Below are 27,933 nucleotides of genomic sequence, written 5' to 3'. Positions count from 1 at the left end.
CGCAGGGCACGTGAGCTGTGAGGCAGTGATGCTGGCTATGGCCACAGCTTGTGAGGTGCCCAGGAAGGGTGAAACAAACACCAGGGACTTGGGGGGCAAGTGGGACCGCTAGGAGCATCCCCCTGGGTAGGGGGTAGGAAGGAGTGGTGGTGCCAGCCATGAGATGGAGGAAGCCCACCACGGAGATCCTTACTTTGATGAGCCGGGGTTGCTGCTGAGGGATCCCTTGAGACTCATGTCGCTTCGCAGGACAGGCAACTGCAGCAGAAGCAGAAAAGACAGGGTTAGTGATTAGAAAACACGCTATCAGATGATTTATCCATATGCGTGCTGCCCTTCCCGCCTCTGATTTGGGGTCCCCAAGCAGCAGCGTGGGCAGATGAGAGCAGTCAGGTGAGCACGATGGGTTTTTCTTGCTGCTCTCTGCCCTGTGGCTCAGACACCTCTCACAGCTCTGACCTGGGCTGAAGATGACACATCCCAGGATGCCTTTCTGAAACCTATTTCCACCTCTCCCCTCTTGCTCATCCCTTCCAGGCACACCCCAACTTTGTGATATTTCAGCACATCTTTTTCTAGCAGAGCAGCCCTGCCTACAGTTTAGCAGGGACTGATGTGGCCTTTGCCTTTATGGTCTGTCAGAGGCCATTAACAAACATATGGATCCCTGTGGCCATGTGCTCACGACTGTAAGCATCCCGAGTCATTTTTCATGCCTGTGGTGTCATTATCTTGTTATGTGGCAATTTTAAGCTCTATACCAGCTGTTATCCTTACCAGGGTATTGCCCACGTAGAGAAAAGTGAGATAATTGTGAATGCTGCTCCACTGGCAGCATAAGGATGGAGAAGAATTTACAGTGATGGCTGAGTGCTTGGTAAGAGGCAGACAGACTCAGTTCACAGATTTTTTTCCTCCTTTTTCAGATGAGAATTTTAAATTATGTGAGAGAAGATGTGAGAGAGATCCAGGCACTGCTCTGAGAGCAGAACTGCAAGGGGGAAAAAAAAAAAAGAAGGGAAGACAAAGTATAATAAAACCTCAGGGGACGCTTTGTATTGGCATCCAAGATATTCACCTCTGCTCTAGTGCATGAGTTGAAGGAAAGCCAAAACAAAGTCTTCAAGTCTTTTTATTCACTTTTGAAAAGCTCAGGGGGCATCTGCCTGTGGGCTGGGCACTCAGCGCCTCTTTTTTGCTTCTCCTGGGTCGGACCCCGCTCACCTTATTACAAGGTTGTCAGAATTCAAAGGTACGGCTTTAAAATACTCGTCGTTGGCCTGAAGAAAGAAATTAATCAGTGTCTTCAGTGGGATTTCCTGCGAGGGGACCTTTGAACGTGCTTGGTGTGTGCTGTGGGGCTGCTGTGACAGCCATCCCTGGCAGGCAGCAGAGCTGCCTCGCAAAGGTTTTTCTTAATTGAGCTTAGGCTAAATTATGTGTAATCCCTGGGGAATACTTTGGAGTCATCCCTGGCACCTGGGATTTCCCCTCTGGAGGCTGACTATCTCTGCTGCAGGGCTTGTTGTATCATCAGCAGAGCTGCCCCAGATTCCTTACATCCATTTTTTATTCCTCGTGTTGGAAACAGTTGTGCTATTTTGCTCCGTCTGTTTCACCCTGAGGTGAGAGCAGATACAGAGTTTTCTCACTGATCTTAACAAAACTGCACGCCTGTCAGGGGGATATATTTTGTGGAGATCCAGCTCTCCAGGCGAAGCACACGGCTTGTGTGCGTGCTGCACAGTGGCGCACACCGCTAGCACCATTGCACAGCCACACACACGCACGCGTACACACAGACTGTATGGAGGATCCCAGCATGTTTTGGGCTCAGCCTTACGGCTTTCAGCCTGCTTTGTGTCACAGTAATACTCCTCAGCACTGAGACACTGTTAGAAATTACTTTGAAGTGCATTTTTTAGCTAGTATATTAAATTCTCCCTTTTTTGGCTCTCTTGTGGTTGATACTACAGTCCATGCACACACACATACATGCAGATACAAATTCATACACATGTTAGAATAGAAACTTGGTGTTCTGCCATCCCCTCTGAGTGTAATAAAACCCGTCCCTGTGCCCAAGCTTGGGTACCTGTGAATTTTTCCTCTGTTAATAGCTGTCTGCTGGTTTCCTTTTACAGTCTTCAGACTGTTCCTATCTCCCAGATCTCTCTGTGCATTAGCATAAGATAACTAGAAAAGAGAACGTGCTCTAATAAACCCAGCCCTGGTCTGTTTACTTTACGCTATCTGATCACTTTAGTCCCATGGCTGATGATCATAGCTGGGAATGTTTCTGCATATTAATGTAATATTTCTGGCTCCCTTTTGCTTACTGCCCCAGGGCCGTGTCCTTAATGGGCTGAAATCCAGGTTACTCCAGTGGGTAAGTGGCGCCAAGTTTGGCCCGTGGAGTTCAGAGCTTCCTCCCAGGCCCCAGCCGTGAAACAGCAGGAGGAACCAGGGGTGCAGCCAAGGCCACCCTAGTTTTTGTTTCTCCTTCACAAGTTCTGTCCAAAAGACAAACTGGGGGATCTACTCCTGCTTTTAGAGGAACGGATCTGGTCAAACCCTGTGTGGCTGCCAGAAGAGCAGACCCCATGGCAATGGCAGAGGTTGCTGCTCAGCTTTGTGGGTGAAGTGGGACCAGCCATAAAATGAGCCAATTCTTTATCTCATGGTAGGTAATGAGAAAGTACTGACGGGATAAGCTGGGCTCCCTAGAGCAAGGCAGGATAAGCTACCATGTACCTTGGCTAGTGGAAACGCCACTGGACCCTGCAGCTGTGAGAATGGGTTGCCAGTGTGCTGCTTGAAATGTGCAGTGGGAACACCCACCACCCACGAAACAGCAGAAAGGTTTTGTGCTGCTTGTAGTCCCATCTGTACCCTGACGCTCCAAAAGTCTTCCCCCTGGCCAAGCTGAAGCTGTAATGCATGAGCACCGCTGACATTCCAGTGAGGGGCTGATTATAAATTGCTCCTTCTGACATGTCCGATCGAGTGATCCCTGGTCCATCTCGGTATTTGTAACGCAGTAAACCCCAGTGTCCTCCCTCCCTTCGCCCAGCGCCATTGGAAGGTTGTTCTCCCTTCCAGGGTGCCTGCGTCTGAAAGAAACTGGAAGCCATGCACGCACGCGCCTGCCAAGTCAGCAGGTCCTTACCCTGCTGGGATCCCTTCTTTTTATTTATTCATGCTATTTTCATTATTTAACCTTTGCCTAGCTCTTACCGCTGCATTAAGGGCCATGTCTGTGTTCAGACTTGTGTTAATCGAAATGAGGGTGTGGTGTGATGCTGGCCAAGTTAAACCAGGACAGAGCCTTGCGCCAGAGCTTTTAATTCAGTTTAAATTGCCTGATATTAATTGAATCCTAGCTGGCAAACTGGGGGGGGGGGGGCATGTTTCTGAGGGGTTGGAGACTTTATAATGATTTTGCTAAATCAAGAGACAACTGGACTTGAATAAGATGAAGAAAGGGCTGAGAGTACTTCACCTCTAAATGTGGACGGGGCCAAAGATAAGACACGAGAGACGAGATGGGGTTATGGCCGAGCGGCTGGCTTTCCCCAGGTTCCCCCCTCCCCATGGGGGCATCCCCAAGAGCTCTGACAGTCTGCAGCCTCTGACACATGAGTTGTCTTCTCCCCGCTGTCATTTCAGCTGTGGCTTATGCTTCCCTGATTAGAGGGTTCCTGATCTCCCTCTTATCTCCCTGCAGGGTGCAGCTGCTTTCTCCTCCTTCCCCAGCAGGGTGAGCATGCATAGGAAGGGAAGCCAGAAGCAAATTTAGCCATGCGGTGTGTGGCTGTGCAGGGGTTGCCTTTGACTCAGCCTTATCAAATCCAGTTTCGAGACGATCACCTGCTATTTTGATGGTGCAGGGCCGTGTTTCTCTGTGAGTCACCAAGCAAGCCAGCTAAGCCTTGCATGTGAGCATGGTGTTTAATGGGATAGGGGCTCCCCCAGCTAAGCCAGGCTCAAATTCTGGCCATGGGGACAGACAGCAGCACTATGCTTCTGCTGGGGGGACTTAACAGGGGAAGCTTAACTGCCTGGCTAAAGCTGGCACCGTGACCCATCCCAGGCCAGGAGATCTCATGTGCTGAAACAGAGGGCCTTAGGGAGGCCAGCAGAAGTCAATGCTAAAGGACATCGAGGTGGGTGAAGTCATATTGTACTTTAAAGCAAAGGAAATCTCACTCCCTGACTTTCCGGACAGTCTTATCCTTGGAGGTCAAATATCCTCCCGAAGACTCACAGAGTCATGATAGGAGCCTGGCATTGTTGTCTGTGCTACATTTCTGTACTTTTATAGCAAATGGAAGCGGGCCATACATTGTTTTGACTTTCTTTGAGTCTCTTAGAAGGGGGAACTGCAGCATTGCAAGGGTGGAGAAGCTCTATGGGAAGGGAGAGAATAATAGCTCTCCTCTCTGTGGGCCGATCACTACTATTGTCGTACATTATTTTTATTAGGAATACTTCTCCCTTGTCTGCTGTAGTCATACATTTTTGTTCTTACAGCAAATGGAAAGGGATTGTGAAAACTTCTGGAATTTGGGTGAAGATTGGACAACTTGAAAATGTGAAATACTAGTGTCTTTTTTAGGGCTATTATTATTATTATTATTATTATTATTATTATTATTATTATTATTATCATCACTGTTAATAACAATAGCAGCATCTAGTGTTTGTGAGTGTTTTTCATCATGGGTCTAAGAGCACCTTTAAGAGTGCGATCAGGTAGGGTGAGCTGGAGAAAGTTTGTTGGTATCAGAGGCCGTTAGAATATATGATTGTAGTGGCAGAGAAATGCTGGGCAAAATGCAATGGCTTTTGCTGGAACAACAGTAGAAAAATATAGCAAAACCCCCAAAACCTTAAAAACTGACAAGCTACCTAGGAGTAACAGTAAGTTTTTTTCCTAGCATGCTCTGACCCATTTCTAACAGACCTTGTCTTTATTTCCATCAGTCATCCCATTGAAATCTGCCCAGTGTGACAGGACTTCCGAAATGCCCACAAGCTAGTATTGAAACATGTTTTCCTACCTGGAGCCATGGTACTGATACTGATGGTTTAACCGAAGTGTCACAAAAAGGGGTCAAATAAGGTTTGATGTCTGTAGCCTAAAGTGTTTCTTGACCAGGTTGGACCACCTGGGGTGATGCCAACATGCAAAGTGGTCCCTTATGCCACATCAAGTCAAGCCAAAGGCGGTGGTGGGGAGCGGCTTCATTCTGAAGCGCGTGTGAAGTGCTGGAGGACGTGGCGAGGGAAGTCCCTGCACCAAGTAGATTATGGGGCTTAGGCACTGGTGAAATATATGTGATGGAAATGCTGCCCGGGGGTCCTGCCTGATATATATGAGGGTGCTGCTGTCTGTGCACGTAGCCTGTGCCAACCGGATGGATCAGGCAGAAATGCTAGATTAGCAAAAGCCTCGGCAAGTAACATAAAGCATCAGTTAGAAACATTAGCTGGCGACCACATGATGTTATCTTTTAAACTTCCCAGGACAACAAAGCGCCGTCTGTTAGGGTTGCTGAGTGTTTTCAGAAGGGAATGTCACGCTGGTGAAAGCTGTTTGATGGACTGTCCCGCCAAGCTAAGTTTGCTTGTACCCACACAAGAGCAAAGGGAGGACAGGCACCATGATATGTGTCCTGCACTGTCCATGCTCCAGACAGCCCCCTCAGCCCCTGAGAGTATCCTGCTGACTCCCATGACCTGTCCTGCCCACTGGCAGATAGGCAAGGCTACAATCCCACATCAATCCACTAACAAAACAGCTTTCGGGTGTTTGTGAGGCACTGGGATCTGCGTGCTCACTGCTCCTCATATGGCACCAAGAGATCTAAATTCACATGATCTGGTTTAGATCTCTAAAAGTGCTTGTGAGATGGACCCTGGGAGCCTCTGGCAGACCTGAGAACTTAACCTGGGTCTCTTGTGTCCTGGTCCAGCCTCCTAATGATGAAACCACCCTTCTCCTGCTTTTAGTTGCTTTTCTGAACCTGCCAGTAAGGATGCCTGTCAGGGCTCACCAAAAGAAATTCAGACCTGCTCAGTAGGGTCTCTACCAAGAACATGCACTCATAAAGAAAATCACCTTTGGGTTAGTCAGAAAGCGTCAGGGGAAACCCAAACCCAGAGCAAAGAGGCTGACAGCCAAACAAATGAACATGTTGTTGTTGTTGTTGCTGCTCCTTCGTAAAAGCAAGCAAGCAAGGATCTTGTCCCATCTGAAATTTCCAAACCCTGTCTTTGCAAATCATGCCTTGCAAATCATGGTGGTCCAGTGGGACCAAGTCGGAACTTCATGACTCTATTTTAACCTGTTGCTGGTGATTCCTGCTTTGAAAAGGGGAACACATCCAACCGGTATTTCTCAGAGAGTCTGGTGACCCTAGGAGTCCCCTTTCTTATCTGCATTGTTTGAGATGTCTTTACAGTGCCCCAACTTTTGGAAAGTGGTGAGTCCTGTTGTTCTTTCCTTCCTCCCTCCCACCCATGGCACCCTTTCAAGTTATCTTTACAGTGACAGAGCCACTTGAGATCACAGGTCACTTTGGGAAGACGCTAGCCCCTATGGAAGAGGTGAGTGTGAATGCGTGTGTAGTTTCAGGGTGCGCATGGCACGTACCATGTTACAGTAGTTAGAGTCACAGGCGGTGCGTACAACATGCTAGGTGTCTGGAAGAAACATACCCTGCTCTGTACATGGGATTTTTCACATTGTGGAGATTCTCCAGAAGACAAGCACCTGGATAAATATAACCCAGCCCAACAGGTCAGCATAGGTCCAAGCAGAGAACCAAGCATTCTTCAGCCTCCATGGGAGAAGCGGCAGCAGCCTATTTAGACTGAGGCAAGTCAGATCTACAGCCACCCCTCTACCAGCTTTGGTGGACCCTGATTGCTACTTTTTGTTTGAGTCCCTCCCTTCTTATGTGCAGTGCCCTGCCATGCTGTGTCCTGCAGAGCACCAGGGTAAGATTTATACCCATTGCTGAGGATCAGACCCAAGTAGGCTGTGCCTTGTTCACTCACCTCCTCAGAAACAGTAATTTGTGCTTAAAAAGTATTTCCTGGGAAAATGTTTAGGGAGGTTTCCCAGCCTCAAGAGGGGAACACCCACACGCTTGTCTGGCAGCTGGGCTTGGCATGAGTGGTCCCTGGGAGACCACACAGCTCTGCTAGATTGCCCTGGAGATTTGGAGGCAATGCATCTGCTGGCTTTACTATTGATCCCCCAAGGGGCTGAAATGGAGGCTTGGGAGTTAATGCTCAGAAACACAAACCAATACCACAGAGCAAAAGTGCCAATATTTACAAATTCCTGATGCAAGATTCACAAACTACCTAGAGAGAGCATAGGAAGTTACCTGCTGTGTCCCCCCAAACACACGCATACACACACACTTGTGCGTGGCTCTTTCCAGTCCGTAGGTGATATGCAAACAGACCTTAATTTAGGTCCAGGTCAGGAGTCCAGGCAGCGCTGGAGGCTCTCGGTGCCCACAGAGGTCGGTGCAGGAGAGGAAGGCTCTGCAGGCTAGCTGAACCAAACTAGGAGTTTTTACATTCCTGCCGGAAGGTAAAACCTTCCTTCAAGAAACACAACCAAAAGTAAGTCTAGACAGTGCCTTGCTTTATAAATACCCAGGGAAAATGCACGAATAGCCACAATCTCCATGATCTTGGGGAAAAAACTGGAAGCTGACTCCACTACCCTCTAAAAGGCATGTCTGCAGAGTCCCCATGCTGAGTCACAGCTCCTGAATTTACACTTTTCCTCTCTGTTGGAGGAATCCGGCAGAAGCTGGGTTGAGGGAAAAACACAGAGCAGGTTGGGGCTTGCTGTGTGTCTGCTGAGCCCGTCTCTTGCCAGGGGTACCAAGCTGAACATTATCTATGCTTGGGCTGCAGTTTAGCAAGCTTGAGAACCAGGCCCAGAAATAGCATGCCAAATATTAATAGATGTTTTTGGAAAGATTGCAGGAGACAGATGAGCACACCTTGTATAAAAGCTCATTAAATGGTTTAAACTAAAAGGCCCCAGTTCAAAACTTCCCGAATGGGAGAAAGTGTAATGTGAGTCACTTGCATTCCCCAGGAAGAGAAAACAATGTGACGTGTTCCCTAGGCTTCCCGGGAAGAGAAGAGAGTTGTGGGGAATTTTGTAGCTTTTTTCCTGTGTCCTGTTTTTATTTGTGCCCACACCTTCTGTGAGCAAAGCCTGTCCCCTTGCCCTGCGACTGGCAGCACCCAGCTCCTGGTAGATGGGAGCCATGGGAGGCTGGTGCTGGCTATGGGACTGTCTGGGCAGGACACAAGGGGAAGGCTGGAGGCTCCAGCCATCATGCGCCGGTGCTGGCAGGACACGTGGGCGTAGCACGCCTGGTAGACAGAAAGTTTGCTGAAGAAATGCAGTGGTAGTTGTCATGCTGAAGGTTTCTCTGCCCTGCGTCCTTATTCAATCCTCCCCCCCTCCCCCCCCCCCCGAAATGATCCCTTTTTCCTAGCCTGGTGCTAGACTCCGGGAGCTGGATCACCGGCAGCAAGGGGGTTATAGCTGTGATTTTTAGAAGGGGGAAGGATTTGACACTGTGACTGTTGATGAAAGGGATCCTTTTGATTTTCTCTGTGTGGAAATCAGGACTCGGACATCAGGCCAGTAAAAATAGGGAGTGACTCTGCATGTGTGTGTCATATTCCAGAGCAGGACGGATAACGGCCCAAGGCACTGCCCTGTTCTGCTCCAGCCCAGCCTGAAGGAGGGCATTGAATCACCTCCGTGTTCAGGCAAAACACCAAAACCCTGTGCGTAACTGGCAGCGTGCTCGTGTCTGCTGGCTGCAAGCGCCGACTCCCAGAGCTGTTCCTCACGTGCATCTCACTGTATAGTGAGAATATCTCTCATTTCTCTTATGGCTTTTCCAGGCTCGAAGGCATTTGTGAAACAGCTGGGAGACTCAGCAAAAGGCGGGCACCAGTGGGGCAGGATGGGCTAGCGGCCAGGGGTGGAGAAGGTGTAAGGGTTCCTGCTGTGTCCCTGCTGCTTCACGCAGTGGTGTTAAGGCTCTGACTGAGGGCACAGCAAAGTGTTCTTCTTTATGGTTGGAAAAAAGAAATAAAAGCTGATTTGCTCAGGGCTGTCGCATCCGTGCTTGAGAGGTGGTGGTGTGTTTATGCAAAGCACCAGTAGCAAAACTGCTTCTTCCAGAAGCTTTAAAGCTATCTGGTCCAACCATCAGCTGCCACAGTCTACACTGACAACACACTAATAATACCTGGGTGGTCCTTATTAGTCCCCGCTGGGTATCAGTCATTTATTGCCATCTGTGGCCATGTAGGTAGGTAAGAGATTGGTCTTTGCTGTCACAACTGCTTTGAGCTAATCACTCGGGTTCATTAATCTTTCGTTAAATGGTCGCTTTAATGTGTAAGTACACTGTGACCTGACCTCACATTAATACTGTGCAATCCTTACAAGCTAGCCTCAGCAGTCCTAGTTTGCTCCTGCTTCTACAGGAGACCTGTAAAGCCTAACAGATAAATTTGGCAGGCCGATTAATTTTCCACATTACTTCCCAGCAAAGCCCTTTAGCCCCAGGAGGACCGTGATACTTAAACCTGAACATCACTTGCCTGGCTAGTGCCAGCCCAAACGGGGCTGAAATGCTTCAAGGAAAGATGACCGAGTGGTATGGCTGGTCCCTCGCCAACCCTCAGGAGGGGCAGAAGGAGTTTTGTTTGTAAATGGACTCCTCCATGAGCAAGACAGAGGTGTTGAGATCGATGGGATGTTTCCACCACCTCCTCCTAAAGGAAGGGCATTTTTGGTCACTCCCTGAAACGCTGATTCACTTGCCTGGCAGAAATTCAGGCATGTAGCAGGACAGTCAGTGTGCCAAGAGCTTTTTCTCTATCAGAGAAAAGCTTGTTATTAAGCTGAGAGCCACTTTGGGGACCATGTTTAGCTTCAGTTTGTCTCCAGCATGGTCATCTTGAAGTCTCTGGGGTTGCAGTGAGTTGTAGAACATGATTGGTAAGTCTGAACCAAGAAGTATTTATCTCCCTGCATAGGAAGGTCACACCATGGTATCTTTCCTCAAAGAAAGGGAGAGGGCTGCAGCCTGTCTCCCTCTGCCTATACCAGAGAGTAGTTCTTTCACTTTGCTCCCTACTCCCTTTCCAAATGTCTGCCTACAGCAGTTGGGGCTTGGGAAGCTAATGCATCAGTAATTTTCATTTCCTGCTGTAAAACTCGCCCTGGGGATTTTGCTGGGAGGGTGGGGCAGAAGATTTGAGGGAGGAGATTCATCTCTTGAAAATCACGTTTGATGCTTAAGGCTTTTCCAGCCTTCTTAGGCTGATCACGACAACATTCGTTGCCATCTCTTCCCACCCCATTTTGTGCTTTCTACTCATATCCTGTCTGTGTATTTTTGGCCACTTGCTAACAATTCATTTGAGCTCAAACTTGGCACATGACACTCGGCTCTGAGTGTCACTGCACAAAAACAAGCTGACATCAGTTTAACCAGCTCAGCGACCTGGCGGCAACCATGTTCCCAGAGACGTGGTAGGGTTCAGGTCAGCTTTTGGTGTGGCAGGGGATGGGGTTGTTCCTTACAGGGTATATTCAGCCCCTCGAAATGCACCTGGGGCTCTGACCAGGTATCTTTCCTTTGGTGCAGGCGACAGCCACATCTCCCGAGCACTGCGAGCCCAGAGGGTGAGAGGGGTCTTGCTCAGGGGCTGCTGCCAGTTCCCTCAACCCTCTCATCCCAGGTTGCCCTGAGATGCCAGCTCGCGTGGTGGGAGCCAGGAGTAGGAGCACGGGCAGCCAGAACTGGGCCCAGCCCATGTAACAGAAATAAATGTCCATGCTGGCAGACCACGGCTCGCCGCTGGGGAGACTTTGCAGACATATTGCTGAGCTCCTGTCTCAGGGCATTGGCACCAGCTGTGGATGCAGCTTGGATCAACAAGGGTATATCATCCGCCTGGCTCAGGGGAGCGGGCTGTGCTGCTGAGGGTGGGAATAAGCAAAAAATGTCCATGCAGCAGCACTTGGGCATTTCTCAGTAGTAGTCTAATCTAGCTTTTTTCTTTCTGTTGTTGGTATTTTCATATATATGTCATGGTAGATGAAATTCCATATGGAAAACTGTGATTTATCATTTCCCAGTCATCTCTGAAAGGCAGAAATGGGAGTTCATCAAAATGTGCTTTTGCCGTCAGTCATTTGTTTTACCTGCAAAATGATGAGATTTTTGGATTCCCACAGAGAGTCCCCACAAGAACCGTAATGTTGATTGCTGATGCAAAACATGTTCTGTTGCAAAATATTTAACCAAACTTTCATGCCCAGCTGAGGATAGCCCTGCTCTGTCTTTGGATTCAGAAGACAAGATGCACAGTCACAGAAAACAGCGAGGGAAAGAGAACCAGGTGTTATTCTCAAAAACTCTGTGCAGGAAACTCACTCCTTTCTTAAGACACGAACTGCACATCAGAGACAAGATTTCAGCTCATCCATCTGACAGAGGTCTCGTGTCTCCCTCGGCATGTCCTTTAGACTCTGCTCCCATCAGTGCAAGGGCACTAGAAAAATTTACAACCTCACGAAGAGGAATACATGAACGACTACAAGGGGATGAGCTACCGTGGCTTGGAGGAGAGGTGCAATGCAGGTGCCTAAGCTGGAAAGAGCAGCGGACTGTCCGTCAGGGGAAGAGCTGCAGTCAGTGTCTGGCATTCCCACAGGGGATGGACACAAGTGCAACCGATCCAAATAGGCTCATTCATTGCCTACTCGCTTTAACCTCTTTTTAAGCAACTCATCTTGCTGTCCTGTGTGTGGCTCTTGACCGAGCTGTAGCACTTGTAGCCTTCTGTCAGCAAAGTCTGCTAGAGAGATTCCTTGTATTAACCCTTGGGGATGCCATTAGATACAGCAATCTTATTCTGGTAGTTCCTCTCTCCTGCTTTTAAACTCCTGCTTGATTTTCATTCTGAAACCTGGGCTAAAGACAAGCGAATGATCCTGATTCTCTCCTAGCAACTTGCACCGTACTGTGACAAGTCACAGTCTTGGTTCCAGGAGCAGCTTCAGCACTTCCCACCCTCCTGCTGTCCCTGGCCACCATCTCATGTCCAGCAACCGTGTGCAGGAGCACTCTAACCCAGAGCAGGAACCGATGGGGCTTGAACCTCATTCCCCCAACATGTACATTTTTTTAACTCGCTGGTTTATTTTCCAGCCAGATCAGCTCCAGAATCTGACTCGCAGCCCAGTGTGCTGGCACAACAAAGGGGCATCACAGGAGTGCGGGCGGCTGAGAATGGCTCAAGCCGGCATCGCTGCCAACTGTGGAGCCTCCTCCTGCACGCATGCAGGTAAACCCTGGGCTTTTACAGGGTGATCATCTGTCATCTGGGTTCCTTTCAGTAAAGCTACCAAGCTCTGTGGATGAGGCCGGCAAGAGGGTTTTTTGCAGCATGAACAGCCAGTTACACAGTAACCAGAACAGTCCCATGAGGGATCGTTCCAAAACCAAAAAAAGTATGTTCCCTTTGCCCTTTGTTTCATTTAGAATAGAAGGATGTGTGAGGCTGGGTTTATCAAAAGAATTTAAATGGCAGTTTCTAATCTTACGGTGCAGAGATGTTTTAACAATCTTGCTGCAAAAAAATTAATCTCCTGCAAGGGCAAGGAGGAAAAAGCACAATTGGTCCCTGCAGCAGGGGCCTGAGATGAGAGTCTGTGAGGGCAGTCTGTTAGCTGGGTTAGGAGAAACCAGGAGTGATTACAGGGCTGGGAAGGGGAGAGAAGAGTTTCCTGCAACGTCTTAAAGAGGAAAGGTTTCATTAGCCACTCCTGCATGCCCGCAGGGGCTTGGCACAGGGATTTCCAGTCCCAATAAGCTAAAGCTCTGCAGGGGGACATGAAGGAGGCCCTTTCTGCTGTGGAACCTCAGCACTGTGGAGCAGGTTGCCCAGAGAGGTTGTGCCATCTCTGTTCTTGGAGATTTTCAAGAACAGACTGAGTAAAAACCTGTGCAACCTGTTCTGATTTCAGAGCTGACCCTGCTTTGGGTTGGACTAGAGACCTTCTGAGGTCCCTTCTGGCCTGAATGACCCTGTGATCCTCAAAGAGGAGAGGAGGAAGGAGCAAGAAAGCCCTTTTATGCCAGGTGGGCAAGCTGTATTTGCGAGGGTTGGGGCTGTTGGAGGATGGCACACAGTTGTGCCAACACAGGCCATGTGGATTCTCCTGCAGCCAAAGGAGGAGGCAGGGGTGGTGTTTACCACAACCTGTGGTTTAAAACCAGTGAGCTCTCCTCACTGGACTGACTGCCTTTCCGGTACACTGATCCTTAAATGAGCCACAGGTTTATGGGTCACCTCTGGAGCAAGGAAAGGTTTGCAAAAGCAGGGTTGTGTCTAGACATGCACATTGAAGAACGTGGCATATTCTGGGAAGGTCATTTTGAAGGAAGGCGCAGGTGGCCCTGAGAGCACACATGGTTTTGAGAGGGACAGGGAGCCTCTGACTGAACAGAGAAACCATTTATCCTTCACCTCAGCAAATACCAGCTTTCCTGACAGCAGAGATGCAACCCTGGTAGCCAGCCCTCCTGTGCAGTTCTCCTTCAACTGTAGATAAATATATGTACATGCAATTTTTAGCCCTTTCAGTAATTCCCCTTCCTGGCCTGGCTTTGGCAGGGAAGCAGCCCTCCTGCCCACAGCTGTCTGCAAGAGGATGTTGCCAATCTTTCATGAAGATGCTCTTTCAGCATATACAGTCCTGGTGCATCTCGGCTGGTGGGGCTCACTTGGGCTACAACAAAGTGCTGTCCCTGGTTCTCCCCAGCCAGCTGCTCCTCAGTCCTGCCCTGTGGGACCAACTGTTGGCAAGAGATTAGTGTGGGCCTACTGCTAAGCTGGATGTCATGAGCTAACCAAGTCCTCTTTTAGCTCGAGTTGTTGGGGGACAGGATTCTGAGACAAAAGGACCTGAGTGCCAGTCACCCATGCGGCGCTGGAGTGGAGCATGGCCTCTGCGAGCAGCATCTTGGCAGCTACATGCACTTGTCTTGGCAAGGACCCATCACGTTGGAGTCAGCGTCACACACTGTGCTCTAGGGAAAATACCAGGGACTGCCGAGGGTGGTGACAGCCCAGTCTTCTCCACTGCTTTAGATCGTTCTTCTAACCTTTGACTGTTTGCTCACAAGGTCTTGGCAGGCAGGGAGCAGAGAGCAGGAGTGTCTCTGGGCTTGTGCCAGGTGTGGAGCAGATGTTCTGGGGACCTGTCTGGTCTAGTTTGTGTGAGACTGTGGCAGGTGGGCTTTGACCGCTCAGCTTGTTTCTTCCAGCCACCCTCAGTCCTCACTTCCTAGGCTGTGATTAAACTTGCACGACATTTCCTTCCACTGAGCAGTCACTGGGGCTGGAGCTCCTCTCCTCCCTTCCATCCTCCCTTTTGGCTTAGAGGAGCCAGAGACAGCTGCCTGGACATGGGGTAGTCCATCACCTCTCCCATCACCCGTGCTTAGTTCCTGCTCGGGTGGCGGGTTGGGAGCACACACATGGCTGTAGCACATGCGGATGCCCAGAGGAGAGGACAAGAACAGGAGAGGCACACAGGGAGCCTCTCTGCAAAGTTTCCCAGCCTCCAGCAGTAGGATTTAAGAGCTCTCGGTACCCTTTTTCATCCCTGAATTTGTCCAACTGCATTTGGCCAACCTGTGTAAACTTTTGACATCCTGAATGGCCTGTGGCAAGATGCTCCGCAGCTCTGCTCTGCATGGTGTGCTCAGCCATCGCCTTTTGTTTATGCCACACTTGCCAGCTGCCAGTTTCATGGGATGCCCCCCAGCTCCGTTATCAGTAAACAACTGTTCCCTTATTCACTGTCTCCATGCCACGGGCAGTATTGCAGATCTCGAGGAAAGCAGCACCTCAAGCTGTCTCTCTTCCAAGCTGAAGAGCATTGGAAGTTTTGTAACTTAAATCACATATACGGGGGCCCTTCCTTCTTTATTTTTAAGCTTGGAGCAGGCGCAGCAGTGCAGAGGAGCAGTGGGAAAAGGGTGCTTCCATGTCAAGAGAATTGCTCAGACAGCTGATGGCCTGACCACACCTAGGGTGTTACCTGCTCATGCTGGCAAAGACCAGCAAGGAGCACAGCTCTGGTACATTTACTCTCAATTTATCCTGTTGAACCTGCTCCTGCCTAGTTTAGTGCAGCAGCTCATCTGACTGAGCTGCAGCTTTTCTGGCATTTTTTTTTTTTCAGCTGGTGAAACTTTATCAACTTTTTTTTCAGGCAGTAACAACTCACAGCAACAAACCTGACAGTCCTACGGATCTGCAGTTAACCCTGAGAGCCTTTCATGTCACATTTACTCTCCCGCACTGCCCCTTGTATGGCAAAAAAGGGGGGAAAAAAAATCCAACCCAACATTTTCCCCGTGTTATTCACATCCAGCCTACTCTGGCTTCGAGTGCCTGGTTGGAGTGAGCAGGACCCTCCCTTCACCAGCTTGGGTTCTCTGCTACTGAAACTCTGCAGGGCCAGCTGGAGAATGCCGACTTACACTGTTTGGGAATCAGCCCTTTGACTTCAGTGGGGCAAATTGCTGTTTCCATAGCTCAGATGTACTACTCCTCCTGCAATTTAGAAGGGTTTGTGTTCTCAGGTGTTGGAAAAATAGAGGTGAATCAGCAGTGCACCTGCCTGCGTGGTCAGGTACCGAGCCCATCCAGAGATCATTTAGAGATGCTGGCGTGCAGGTGCCTGGTGGTACAAGACTCTTTCCCCTGCCAGCCCAAGGGACCTGACTCTCTTCTCATTGGGATCTGAGCATGAATCAAGCCTGTTGAAGTCCATCTAATTCCAATCAGAGGATTTGCTGGGGTGCAGTCTGGGACACACTCTCCATCACAGAAGTCCTGCCTGTGTCAGATATTAAGGTCTGGAGTCTCAGCAAGGGACAATTTGCAAAACTCTATTGTGGTCAGCGTACATTGATTAAGGAGCCATCCCCTATTACCTAACCTTACACCAGGCAAGCAACATCCACACCTGCACAGGCTACCTGGATACATGTTATTACTCTTTCTTCTTCAAGGAGTTTTGAAAGTCCCATATCTCAACCTAGAAGCAATGCCAAGAGCATCAGGTACTGAAAACAAGATGAACTGCCTTGCTGTGTGAAAGTCAGTGTTACAGATGAACCTGTGGGAATGGCCAGAGACAAGTCCATTCACTTCTTCCCCAGAGGAAAGCATGAATATCTTTCTAGGGAACAGAGAGGTTTTAATTAGTGCTCCCTTCTGCATAAAGCCTGGCTCTCCTACTCTGTCTCCTCAGATGAATACAGCTATAATTAAGAGGCAGCAGTGTCAGGAATGAGAGCAGGCTCCAGCCTGTGATTTATTAAGGGATGTCGTGGGTGCAATTACCTTTCTCTCTTCTCCTCTCCCCAGTGTTTTTATAAAGTGAATTTACTGATGAAAGGAGTGTCTCAGGCAAATGGACGCCTCTGTGTTTATCTACAGCACAGACAGAGCAAAGGCAGAGTCACTGCTTTTTCCTCCGTACAGTTACCACTGAAAGCCTCAAACCTGACTTGGAGGATTTTGTGTCCACAAGTCACAGCTCTGGCCTAAGCCCCAACCCTCTGTGACCGCCTGTGAGCAACACCCGGACCAAGGGCAGCACCCACCAGCGCCCTCCTTATTGCCAACCATCTCCTGCCAGCAGTGGTAGGATGAGGAGTGACCCCAAAGGAGTCCCATTGGTGGTAATGAGGAGTGGACAGCAGACGAGGACAAGCCACTTGCGTTGTCCACAGCAATGAGGTGGGTCAGGGTTTGGGTTTTGCTTTGTATTTGCTGGTGCGGGAATCTGGGGGAGCCCACGGCTTTGGGTGGCAGCTCTAGTTCTCCTGGAAGCCAACACCTCTAACGCCTGAAGAGGTTAGAACTGTCTCGGCTCCCAGGTAGTTCCCACTTCTAGTCATCTTCAGTGAGAGGAAAGTTATGTGCAAACAGTCTGGGGGAGGGTGATTTGACTCGGACTGTGCCTGTTTGCTTGATCTTAATCGCCGTCCTGCCAGCAGCAGTATTTCACTTGCTGAATTACTCAGTGATGGCGAGCATTACTGCTGAGTGGCTGAACTTTGGTTTATTGCCATTCAGATGGTCTGCACTTTACCTTTGTAGGATATAAATCTGGACAGGTTGAGACTGATAAGATAGAGGGGAAAAAAAAAGAAAAAGGAAGCAGGAAGAACAAAATTAAAACAAGTTTAAATTATGAAAAGCTTTTGGGGGCCAGTATGCCAACTGAAAGCCAAAAAAAGGAAAGCATTCACTGGCCCTTTCCAAGGTGGTGTTGAAAGACCCCAGCCCACCAAATGCCGAGTGTTACTACTCCACCAGCCATCGAAAGAGCTGCCTTCACCGAGGGCAAGGCTGGCTTGGAGGCCTGTGAGCCATGAGGGCTCATTTGCGCCACACCTGCCCATCACGACAGCCGGGGCTGTTGCGAAATCCTATCTGCTGCCCCTTCCTGCCCTGGGTCTTGGTGCCCATTGCCCTGGCAGTGCTCAGCTCCTCCATCCCAGCTGAAATGCCTGAGAGAAGCTGTGGCAGTGTATTGGGGAGTGGGAAAGGAGAGTTGAATAGGTGGGCTAATGCCTCAGCGGGTGAAGACCCAACCATGGTCTGGATGTGGGAATGTGCCGCTGGCACCTGAGATAAGGATTTCTGGCACATGAGACATGTTTGCCCATCTCAACAGGGTAAGGAAAACCTTTGTGGGAGATGCTTGTGAGCAGGGTTGATTTGTGACCCCCCTCTGTAGGCAGCGATGGATGAAAGGCATGGAGCATCCTGAGCAGGCCCTAGCTGCCATGCCAGCCGGGGCTGCACCTTGTCCCCTGATCTGACATGGAGCAGCCCAGCCTCTGCCGTCAGCCTCTCACCTTGTGCAGATGTGAGGGTCCCCCTGATTCAACCGTGCCTGCAGGAACAGTTACCTCCAGGCTTCACTTGGTGCTTCAAACCAAATCAGGGCCAAAGTAGCTTGTCTGGCCACTTCAGTCACTGTTCCAGGGCAGCTGAGCAGGCAGAGCCTGTGACTCCCCACCTTTGGCTTCCTCTTCCCATGGGTGGGGAAGCTTTTGGTCTCCCTCAGCGGAACCTCAGTGGCAGTGAGCACATTGCAGTAACGCCTTTGGGAGCATTTGGGGAATGGGAACAAGGGCTGGGCTCTCCTGGGGAATTGCAGTGCAGGTGAATGGGGAAGATCTCCAAACTGGTCCAGCACTCAGCTACACACCCTTCCCTCCCTTCTTAATTGCAATTCTTCCTGATTTATCTGGATTACCAGGAAATAAAAATACCAGGGCTTTTTTGGGTAACCCCCCCGGCATCATGCATTTCAAGTTTGCAGGCGGCACTGTCCCCTACCCGGGAGAGAGGAAGCCTCTTGCTGCCTTGGGAAAGGACAAGCACTCACCTTGTGCTCAGAGGTGGCCTTGTTCATGTGGGAGTAGCGCAACGACAACAATGCGTGGGATCAGCTCTCTCTGGGATCCCGTTTGACTCCCTCTTGACTGTGATTTGATGCAGGGGAATGAAATATTTTAGGGATGGGCGACAGCATACTTTTTCCCTGAGCTTGCCATTTCAAACCCACTGCAAGCAGACAGAGTTGCTGTTCACTGCCTCCCTGCTACATGAAAATCCTTAATGCTCCTCTCTGCTGTAACCCTGACAGATCAAAAGCTGTGTGGTCTTGTGGGCAGGTGGAGATCAGGGAGCCAAACTGTGATCTTGGGCCTCCTGGGCCTCCTTGGATCTCGTCTCCTGCGTCACTCAGGCGTTGTACAGTGCCTGGCACCATTTCTGATGGTGTAAGGACTCTTCTATAACACAGTCGGATGAGCAGGGAGGGTTTCTGAAGGTACCACCCTTTCCCTCCCTTCGAGTGGGAGGCTTGAATACCTCCTGGGCAGGCAGGTGGGTATTTTTCTGGGCACCTGCTGAACCTTGGCCAAAGCAGGGTGGTTCAGGAGGCCATGCTGGCAGACTCATGTGCTGCTAGACCTGCCTGGTGCTGCATGCGTGCTGCTGTTCCAGGTGGACACCCTGCTGCTGATAAAGCTTTACTGCAGTGCCGGAAACCATCTCTGTCACTCCAGGAACCTGGGCACTTCTGCTTGGGGGACACTAGGGAAGGCTCATAAGGCTTGAATATTTTTAGAGGGTAATTATTTTATTGCCAATCACATCAAACTCATAGGCTAAAGGCCGTGCACTAACATCTGCCCTGGAGTTAAGAGCAGTACTGCTGACTGCTGTTATGTAAAGTAGACATGAGGCCAGACTTCAGCCCCGCACAAGGAGAAAACCGCTGAGTCTTGATCAAAACCACAAACCTGCCCTGACCTAGCACTTCGAGGGAGACCATGGCATGGAAGAGAGAAAGCAAGCAGAGAATGCGATGGAGACACGGCTCCAAAGCAGCACCCCACGATCCAGCCCTCTGGGAATAATACTCTGAGGCTCCCCCACGCACTTAGGCTTTGCACCCAGACTTGTTTTATATGGATGTTTCTCAAGCCCACACAAGCCAACGTGTATATTCCCCCTGTTTCACTCCTTTCTTTGTCTACCACAAGGACTGAAACCTCCTGAGTCCTTTAGCGCATTAGGGTCTCTTCTGAATCTCTTTCACTTTCAGCCTGAATTATCCCGTGACCCTACAAAAAGCACTCTGTTTTCCAGCACATTCAAAGCCATCTCGTCAAGGGTCAGATGCTAACAAACACCTGGCAGATTCGGCCCCGAGGCCATCCCCCAGCAGGATCTGCTCCCCTGGATGTACAGCCCAATTACCCCGCCGGAGCAGAGCTAGCTGGCCTGGGTTCCTCCTGCGCAAGCCCTCCTGGCTCTTCATGCCCTTGGCTGAAGCCGGACAGGCAGCCACAGCGGGACAGCCTGACAAAATGGTGGCTGCTGTTAACATTACTGCAGACAGCATCTTCTCCGCGATGCACCTGCGTGCACGCAAGCAAGCTGCCACCCGACTTGGCAAGCTGGTCTGTACAGACTGGGTGCCTGCATCCATGGGAGTCGGGCAGACGGAGCCCCAGAAGCAACGATCTGTAGGACCTATTTTGCACAGGGCCAGGTTTTGTCACTCCAACTGATGGTGACTTGTTTGCAGTCAACAAAGGTGGGCACTGAAGGAGAGAGACTGTCTGCATCTGTGATACGGAGCCCGTGGCCCAGAAGACATTTCCTTCTTGTGTTGTGCAGCAGCCGGGCTGCTCGCCTCTGTCTTGGTGTCTTTGCTCACCTTCACGTTGGGTGGTGACTGGCAGAGGGGCAGAAAGCCAAGGACTGAAAGCTTGTCTTGGCAAACTGCTTTATCACACCAAGCAAACGGGTGTGCGTGCATGTGTGCGCGCACACAGCAGCCGTGCTTCACCATCTTTCACAGCTGTTCCCTTCCCCGGGACTTCACCAACATCCAGTTCAAGGATGCCAGCACTCAACTTTTTCTCAGGTGCCCGAAAACACCCCTAAGCTCTATCATTATATGACAAACCCACCCTGCTCTGCAGAGTACAGCAGAGCGGATCCTGCACTGGACCGCCTGCAGGTGCCTGTGCGTGCTGGAGGGCTGGGATCCAGCTGAAAGAGCACCAGGTCCTCGGCCAGCCTGGCTTCCTAATGCTTCAGCGGCGGAAACCAGCAGCAGGTATGACATAGGCCCGACCGCAGCAGGGATTGAGCTGTTAGTGTTATCCCAAACACCAGTTTAAGCCTTGGTTTTAAACAGGGTGAAGCAATGACCTTTGCCACTCGCAGACATGTTCCCACAGTGGATCCCAAGTCCTTCTTCACAGTCCTGTTCTAAAGGGCTCCTTGATTCAGTACTGCTGCCTACCCCTTCTGTGTGTGAAGGACTAATTTTTCTCCCTGATAAACTGAAAACTCGATCAACTCAACTAAATGGAGACAGGAATGTGCTACTGCGTGAGGCAGTCGTGGATGAAATCCTGGGTGGGTCTCTGCTTCAGCCAGCCAGGCTGTTGTGTGTCAGCTGGGGGCTGAGCCTGTTTGCTGTCATTTCTTTAACTCAGAAAAAGTCCTTTTTAAGGGGCAGATCCCACCAAAGCAGCCCAATGCTGGAGCTCTCGGACGAGGAACGACCAACGGATCTGTTCCCTATTACAGCTCTTGCTTTGTGCAGCATTTCAGAGCAGCCCAGCAATGCAAGTGTTACTCCCCGTTGCCCTAATTACAGCAGGGCAATCACCGTATTTTACTACTGTATTGTCTCACAATTATTTCCAGTATTTAAAAATAACGTCAGTCAAACCATTTGTCCCTGAGCCTTGTCCTCTGTGGAGTTTGCGCTGGCATTTTCCAGGCAAATAAGTGAAAGGGGACAGGAGAGCTGTGCTCCAACTCGTTAACGCAGACGAAAGCTCATGGGGAGCCAGAGCTGTCACGCGAGGGAACGGAGCAGCTCCGAGCGAGCCTTCCCTCTGTTTTGAAATAGGGTGATGAATCTTGCCAAGGTCATGGGCAGGGAGAGCTCACCCACCGAGAGCAGCAGCTCACCGAGCTGCCCGGTGGAACAGCAAAAATTCTCTCCGCACGCGTCCCGAATGGAGGAAACGCCGAGGTTTGCAAACAAACAGCTGCTCAAAAGTACAGTCTCCAGACTTCATTAAGAACAAATAAAAAAGCCCTGTTCTGTGCCAGACGGACATTTTGCTGCCAAGAAAGTGCCACCTACTGGATCTGGCCGGGCGGGGAAATGCAAGAACGGGAAACAAACCCAGAAAACATAATGCTGGAAAAATTACGTTTTTTCACCCTTTAAAAAAAACCAAACATGAAACTATGCACTGACAGTTATGCCAGCTGCAGCCCCCTCTCCAGCCACGCTCCCTCCACAGCTGAATCAACCAGACTTTTGAAGTAGACAAATGTTGCGGGGGGGGGATGAAGTTTTAGGGTTTGCAAGGAGGGACTTACCGGTGCTGAGAAGCTGCTCTTGTCTCCCGCAGATCCCTCTGCTCCTGTGTGTCCTCTCCCAGTTAGCCGTGCCCTCCTAGTTTAATCCTGCTGCCATTCTCCAGCAGCCAAGTTCCCTCTGCCTCCCTGCGCAGCACTTTGCCTGCGAGCCTAGTGCCCCAGCCCAAACGATGGAGGAGAGAGCGAGGCAGAGCCCACTCGGTGCCCCAGCCTGGGGGTCCTCGTGCCGCTGGCTTCCCTCTGCCCTTTCGTCCTGGTGCCGCTCGCCCCGGTTATGTGAGAGCAGGTGACAGAGGTTTCTTGGCAGAGGAAAGAGGAGGGGAGGGATGTGGAGGCAGCAAGAGGTGGAGCTGGGACCCGGAGCAACAGGTTACTGTATAACTAGGAGCTGGCTGCATCCCCGCAAGGCGCCGGGGGCAGCTGGGACCTTCGCCCGCTCCCGGTGCGAGGGGACCAAAAGCCAAGCCGAGGTGCTGCCCAGGAGGGACGTGTTAAACTTCGGGTTTCTTTCGCCCGAGAACATTTTGTACCCAAGGGGGAGGTTGAAGGTGGTGAGGGGTGGCAAAGGAGTGCTTGGAGCTGGGTTTTCCATTGCCGGTGAGGGAGGGGACGCGCTGCCCGACCGCCTCGTGGGGGGAACAAGGCACCTTTTGTGCAGCCTGGTGCTCTCCTCTGCAGCTCCGCACTGGCTCGCAGGTTGTTTTCCTCCAGCTTTGCTCCTGCCTGCTCTCTCTGCCCTGACGTCTGCAGCGGAGAAAGGTGCCATGAGATGGAGGGAGAGGGCAAAACGTCCTCTCTCTCCAGGTCTCCAAAGCTGTCAGGGGTGAGGAGCAGAGCCCCCTTCAGGGTACCCCACACTGTGGCACTGTGCTCCTCAGGGTTACATGGCCATAAAGCCCCTCATCTTGCCCCAGGTCTACCGTGAGCTGGTGGGAGGTAGTGGGGCCTGGCCATGCCACACATCTCAGCCCCACACTTCAGCCCCGGCACTGGGCAAAGGTAAGACATAGCTTTGGCAGAGCTGTGCCAGGGTTACGGCAGGGAGAGGGGCATGATTGCTAAACCCACCCTTGGGAACAACCGCGGTGAAGCAATTGCCGTGGCACAGGAGGGGAGTAAAGGGCTCGCCGGCCTTGGGCATCAGGCAAAGGTTTTGGCATCAGCACGGTGCAGCCTAAGCAGGGCTTGCTCCTCGGCAGGAGATGCTCCTTGTTGGCTCTGCTCAGGCGACCACCGTATGCAGGACCCCATCATTATTCACATGAGTGTGCCCATGCACCTGTGTGCCAGAGAGAAACTGTACATGACCCTTTGGGCCATTGCAAGGAGCATTCCCGTGCCACTGCGGTACTGTGTCAGCCCTCCCCTGTGGATGTCCAAGCTCAATTACCGGTGTTGTCAGGAGTGAGACAACTGTCCCCTTTTCACCAGGGCCCCAGGTGGGGCACAGAGAAAGCGAGAGCCGCTTCTTGCTGGAGTAGCAGAGGTAGGACTTGAGCTTCAGCCCTTGCATTGTGGACAGTGTCATTCCCATGCTCTCTGGGAAGGATTTCTTTAGAAGCCCCAGTCTCATCACATAATCTCTTGTTGCTCCTCTCTTGCTCTTCAAAAGCCAGAAGGAAATTTTAAAAGATGGCAGGGCTGTGCCTGAGTTTCTGTTGCCAGACCGTGGAGAGAATGTTTGAGTTGTGCTTGGGGTCTGCCATGCTGCCAGCTCAGCCCTGCAGACCGTGTGTTTGGGGACCTAAAGGGACCCTGAACTCTGGGAAACGGTTTCTTGTGTGGGCAGACTTATTACTTTCAAAGAACACTCAGTTTCATTTGTCTCAAGATTTAACATTTTTTAAGACGATGGGATCAGCTCATGAGCTGATCATTAAGCTGGAAAATATCAGCTGAATGCATGGGTCTTACAGATGTGTCTGTGGCAGCGTGGGATCCATCTGGTTAGCTAGTCCTCTCGAAAAAAATGAGGCTTTCAAGCGCATTTTATTAAAGTGCATGTGCATCGCAGGCCTCCCCGCCGTCCCCACAATGTGTGTTGAACCCATGGCATGTACATGCTAGAGAGACCCCTTGTCACCGGCCCCGGGAGCTGCAACTCTGGCACTAGAGAAAGAAATAAGAAAATGCTTCCACCACGGAACACAGGTCTGGAGGAAGCCCGGCTTCCTTAACTCAGCGCTTGTCAAGTTCCCTACCGCCGCGGTTTTCTCCGGTGCCTGCCGCGCTGTGGGGGCTAGTGCTCAGCTTGCTGCCTGGCCCGCGTCCAGACGCCAGGCAGGGGAACCGCCCTGGGTGAGTTATCGTGGGAGGAATGCCGCCGGGTGAGCTGGATGGGCAGGGGGAGACCCAGTTCCCCGCATGACAGTTACGATTTCGGCAGCTCGGTTTTGACAGGAGAACGACCTCTTCCGCTGCGGGAGAACGTGGACCGATACTCAGTGTGATGCACCTGCTCAGTGCCCCGTCATCCTCCTCGCCGCAATGTCGGTGAGATCCCAGGGAGATCTTGGTACAGGATGCACCGTGAAAACATGGCCAGCCCTGGGAGAAGCAGCATTTAGAGAATGCCAGCCACACCACCAGGCAGGGGAAGGGATATCGGTTCAACAGAAGGGAAACGTGGTGGGAACGTCAGCCATGCCAGAGCCCGGCGAGCCTTGCCAGCTGAAAGGTTTTGTGCAGGAGATCCCTGCCCCCCGAAAGGTGTCATCTGCCACTGGGGCATTTCAGTGGGACTGCTGGGCTGGGCTGGCTTTCCCGGGATGCAAACTGGGATTTGGAAGGATTCTGTTGGAGAAGCCATTTAATGTTTAAGGCACTGACTGCTTGCTATCTGGCAGCCTCGGCTCCATGCTCATGATGAAAATAGGCACAGCGGGCTGCTGTGAGGTGCTGTGCCCCATAGGAAATCTCTAACTGCTGAGCAGAGGAGGGAGCTTTTCCTCTGGGCAGGGAAGAAAACCACAACGGAGCTTATTACATCTTCCCTGCAACAGCTGATGCTGGTCAAAGTGGGGCAGAGGTGATCAGCCAGACGGGAATTACCCTGCTGCGTGGTGGCAGTTCCCGTACGCCAGCTCCACTGACTTGGCTCCCAGGTGTGGAACCAAACCAGCGTGCGTCCTCAGCCTTGCTCCTTCGGCCATGGCTCGAAGCCCTTCAGCACTGTGACAAAGACGGCGGTCACTGGGGGACTGTAGCACTTCAGCTGGGTTTTGGTCTGTACATTGTTTCTGCCTGCTGAGGAACACAAAAAAGCCATGGACCAATAAAGCCCTATCTCTCAGAGTATCTCCGAGTTTGCAATCCCAGGAGGCTAACTTGCCTTTTAAATCAGGTTGGCAGCAGACACCTCTATGATGGCTTGAGAACAAAGACTTCTTCCTTGCAGCGTAAACAACACCCAAACCGAGATCCTCAAAATATGTGTTCCTCTAAATTTTTAATGCCGTTTTCATCCAACTTGCTCATCCTGTTTCAGGAGGGCTGGGCCTCGTAATTAAAAGCTCCAGCAATCTTATGTCTGGCAAATGTCATCAATGGCTTCACTATGCTGTGCCCTGCTTCTCCGAACAGTGGGAACGGTTTGGAAAGGAGCTCCTGGCTATCAGTACTTAAAGGGGGCTTATAAAAAAGACGGGGGCAAACTTTTTAGCAGGGCCTGTTGCGACAGGACAAGGGGGAATGGCTTTCAACTAAAGGGGGGTAGATTTAGACTAGATATAAGGAAGAAATTGTTTACGCTGAGGGTGGTGAAACACTGGCACAGGTTGCCCAGAGAGGTGGTGGATGCCCCATGCCTGGAAACATTCCAGGTCAGGTTGGACGGGGCTCTGAGCAACCTGATCTAGTTGAAGATGTCCCTGCCCACGGCAGGGGGGGTTGGACTAGATGACCTTTAGAGGTCCCTTCCAACCCAAACTATTCTATGATTCTATGATTGGAGAAACTCTCTGAGGTCCAGACTCGATTCACTTTGGGTCTTTGTACTAGCTCGGCATGGAGAGAAGCTGTCACGAAATCAGGGTCACCAACATAAATGACAATTCCCATTCAAAGCCTGGAAATACCCGAGACGAAGGAGTTGTCTGAAGCTTACAGACTTCTTCATCCTTCTACATTCATCACCGAGTGAAGGGCTGTCAGCAGCAGAAGTACCCCAGTATCTGCTCATCTAATCAGAAAAAAGTTCATGGACAATTTTATCTTAAACTGGAAAACTGAAACAGAGCTGTCCTGCCCTTTTGAGGGTGCAAATCCAGGTTGGTGCCAGCTGACCCCCAGCAAGCACTGACAGCCATCCAGGACTCTGTGACCAGTCTGCAAGCCATCAGGTGGTGCTCTGAAATGAGCTCAAAAATTTACGTTTATTATCATATGTGTATATTTACCCCATTGCTGACTATCAGCAAGCATTGTCACTCTCTGCTGATTCTTGTTTTTCATCTAGGTGATGGTTAGAGAGCAAAGGATTCACCATGTTTTAGAACATATATATATATATATATATATATATATATAAAAAAAACACTGTTTTATAAAGCTTGAGGAGGAGGCTGCTTTACTCTGCGTGGCCCAGCAGACTGTCCCAAACTCGTACCATGCTGTGGGGATAGGCAGAAATATGGCAGCCGTCACCTAATTAACACCTTCATCAGAACCATTTTTGAGGGCTATTTTCTGCATGGATCAGGCCAGGGATCCAGTTTTATGGTGCAGCATCACAAACGGTTGTAGGGCCGTAGCTGAGGCGGTGGTGATCTGTGGTGCGGTCAAACACCTCGGGGTAGGAACACCTTCTGCTAGCTTTGTTGGTGTCTCCTGAATCTACACCATGGGTCTCTGCTACCTCCAGTTGTGCTAATATTTTGTATTTATTTTGTTTGTAGTGAGCACCACAAGAAGGAAGGAAGGTAAAGCGCGGAGGCTGCAACTTGAAGTTAACGTGTGTGACCCCGTCTGCCGTACCACCTACATTCAGGTAAAAAAAAATTTCCACTTTGCAATATTTCCTTTAAAACCTGTCAGATGTTCTATGGCCAAACCTTTGTGTCAGGCAGGTGTAAATACCAGGAAGAAATTGTGCTTTTATTCGTACGCATACAGAAGGGGGTTTTGCTCGGTATGCATTCGTCATTAATGGGTAGATACAGCTCGGTATGTTTGTCACTCCTCCTAACAAGTATGTGATGAATACATTCCATTATGCCAAGCACATCTGGAGGGACAAATGGGTGGGTGTTTGATTCACGCAGGTTAAACACAGAAACATTTGGTCATTCAATTTCCTGGCTGTTCCTTAGCACCCAGTTCTGCTGCTTCACGTTGTCTTCATGGGTGCAGCCTTGCTTGGGCTGATCAACAAAGGGCTGGTTGTGCCACTGACTTAACAGGAGCTGGCCCAAGGGGATTCCTGCCAATGTGCATGTTTTGATTTTGACTGCTGGGCGGTGTAACGTGGACAGAAGCTGGTGTTACCTGGCCTTGGAAGGGTCACACCCCTGGGTATGACCGAGGGATGAAACCGGGCCCTTCCACGGGAACTTCTGCATCTTTTGTTCCCTTCTACCACCGCTGGACAGAAAACAGCAGCGTGGCTGAGGCGATACAGGGCCTGCACCACTCTATTTCCAGCCCCTGGCTAGTGCAAGTTAGCGCAGGCCTCAGGCGCTCTTTCCCAGTGCAGGAGAATGGCCTACATATAGCAGCAGCAGGAGGATCACAAGAGCCTTTTGCACACATCCAGTCTCGCCCAAGTCTTCCTTTGTGTAGCTTAGCTGTAGCCTAGGATCTGAACAAGATGCTCTGCACTTCAAACACTTCTTA

At 50.6% G+C, this 27,933-nt stretch overlaps 1 protein-coding gene across 1 annotated transcript in view; it reads right to left on the bottom strand.

Annotated features, from left to right (window-relative positions):
• Nucleotides 1-22,371, bottom strand: part of EPS8L2 (EPS8 signaling adaptor L2) — a 69,245-nt gene extending 46,874 nt beyond the window's left edge. Inside the window, exons 1-2 of the mRNA XM_076343653.1 lie at nucleotides 22,102-22,371; nucleotides 194-258 (exon numbers count right to left, since the gene is read on the bottom strand). Of these exons, the coding sequence (XP_076199768.1) occupies nucleotides 194-237 (44 nt within the window). The 5' untranslated portion in view covers nucleotides 238-258; nucleotides 22,102-22,371. The remainder of the gene's footprint in view (nucleotides 1-193; nucleotides 259-22,101) is intronic.
• Nucleotides 22,372-27,933: the final 5,562 nt, after the last annotated feature.

The sequence above is a fragment of the Aptenodytes patagonicus genome, chromosome 7, assembly GCF_965638725.1.
Source record: "Aptenodytes patagonicus chromosome 7, bAptPat1.pri.cur, whole genome shotgun sequence".
In the NCBI taxonomy this organism is placed as follows: Eukaryota; Metazoa; Chordata; class Aves; order Sphenisciformes; family Spheniscidae; genus Aptenodytes; species Aptenodytes patagonicus.
Note: the sequence above shows the minus strand (reverse complement) of the source record. Positions and strands in the feature narration are given on the sequence as shown.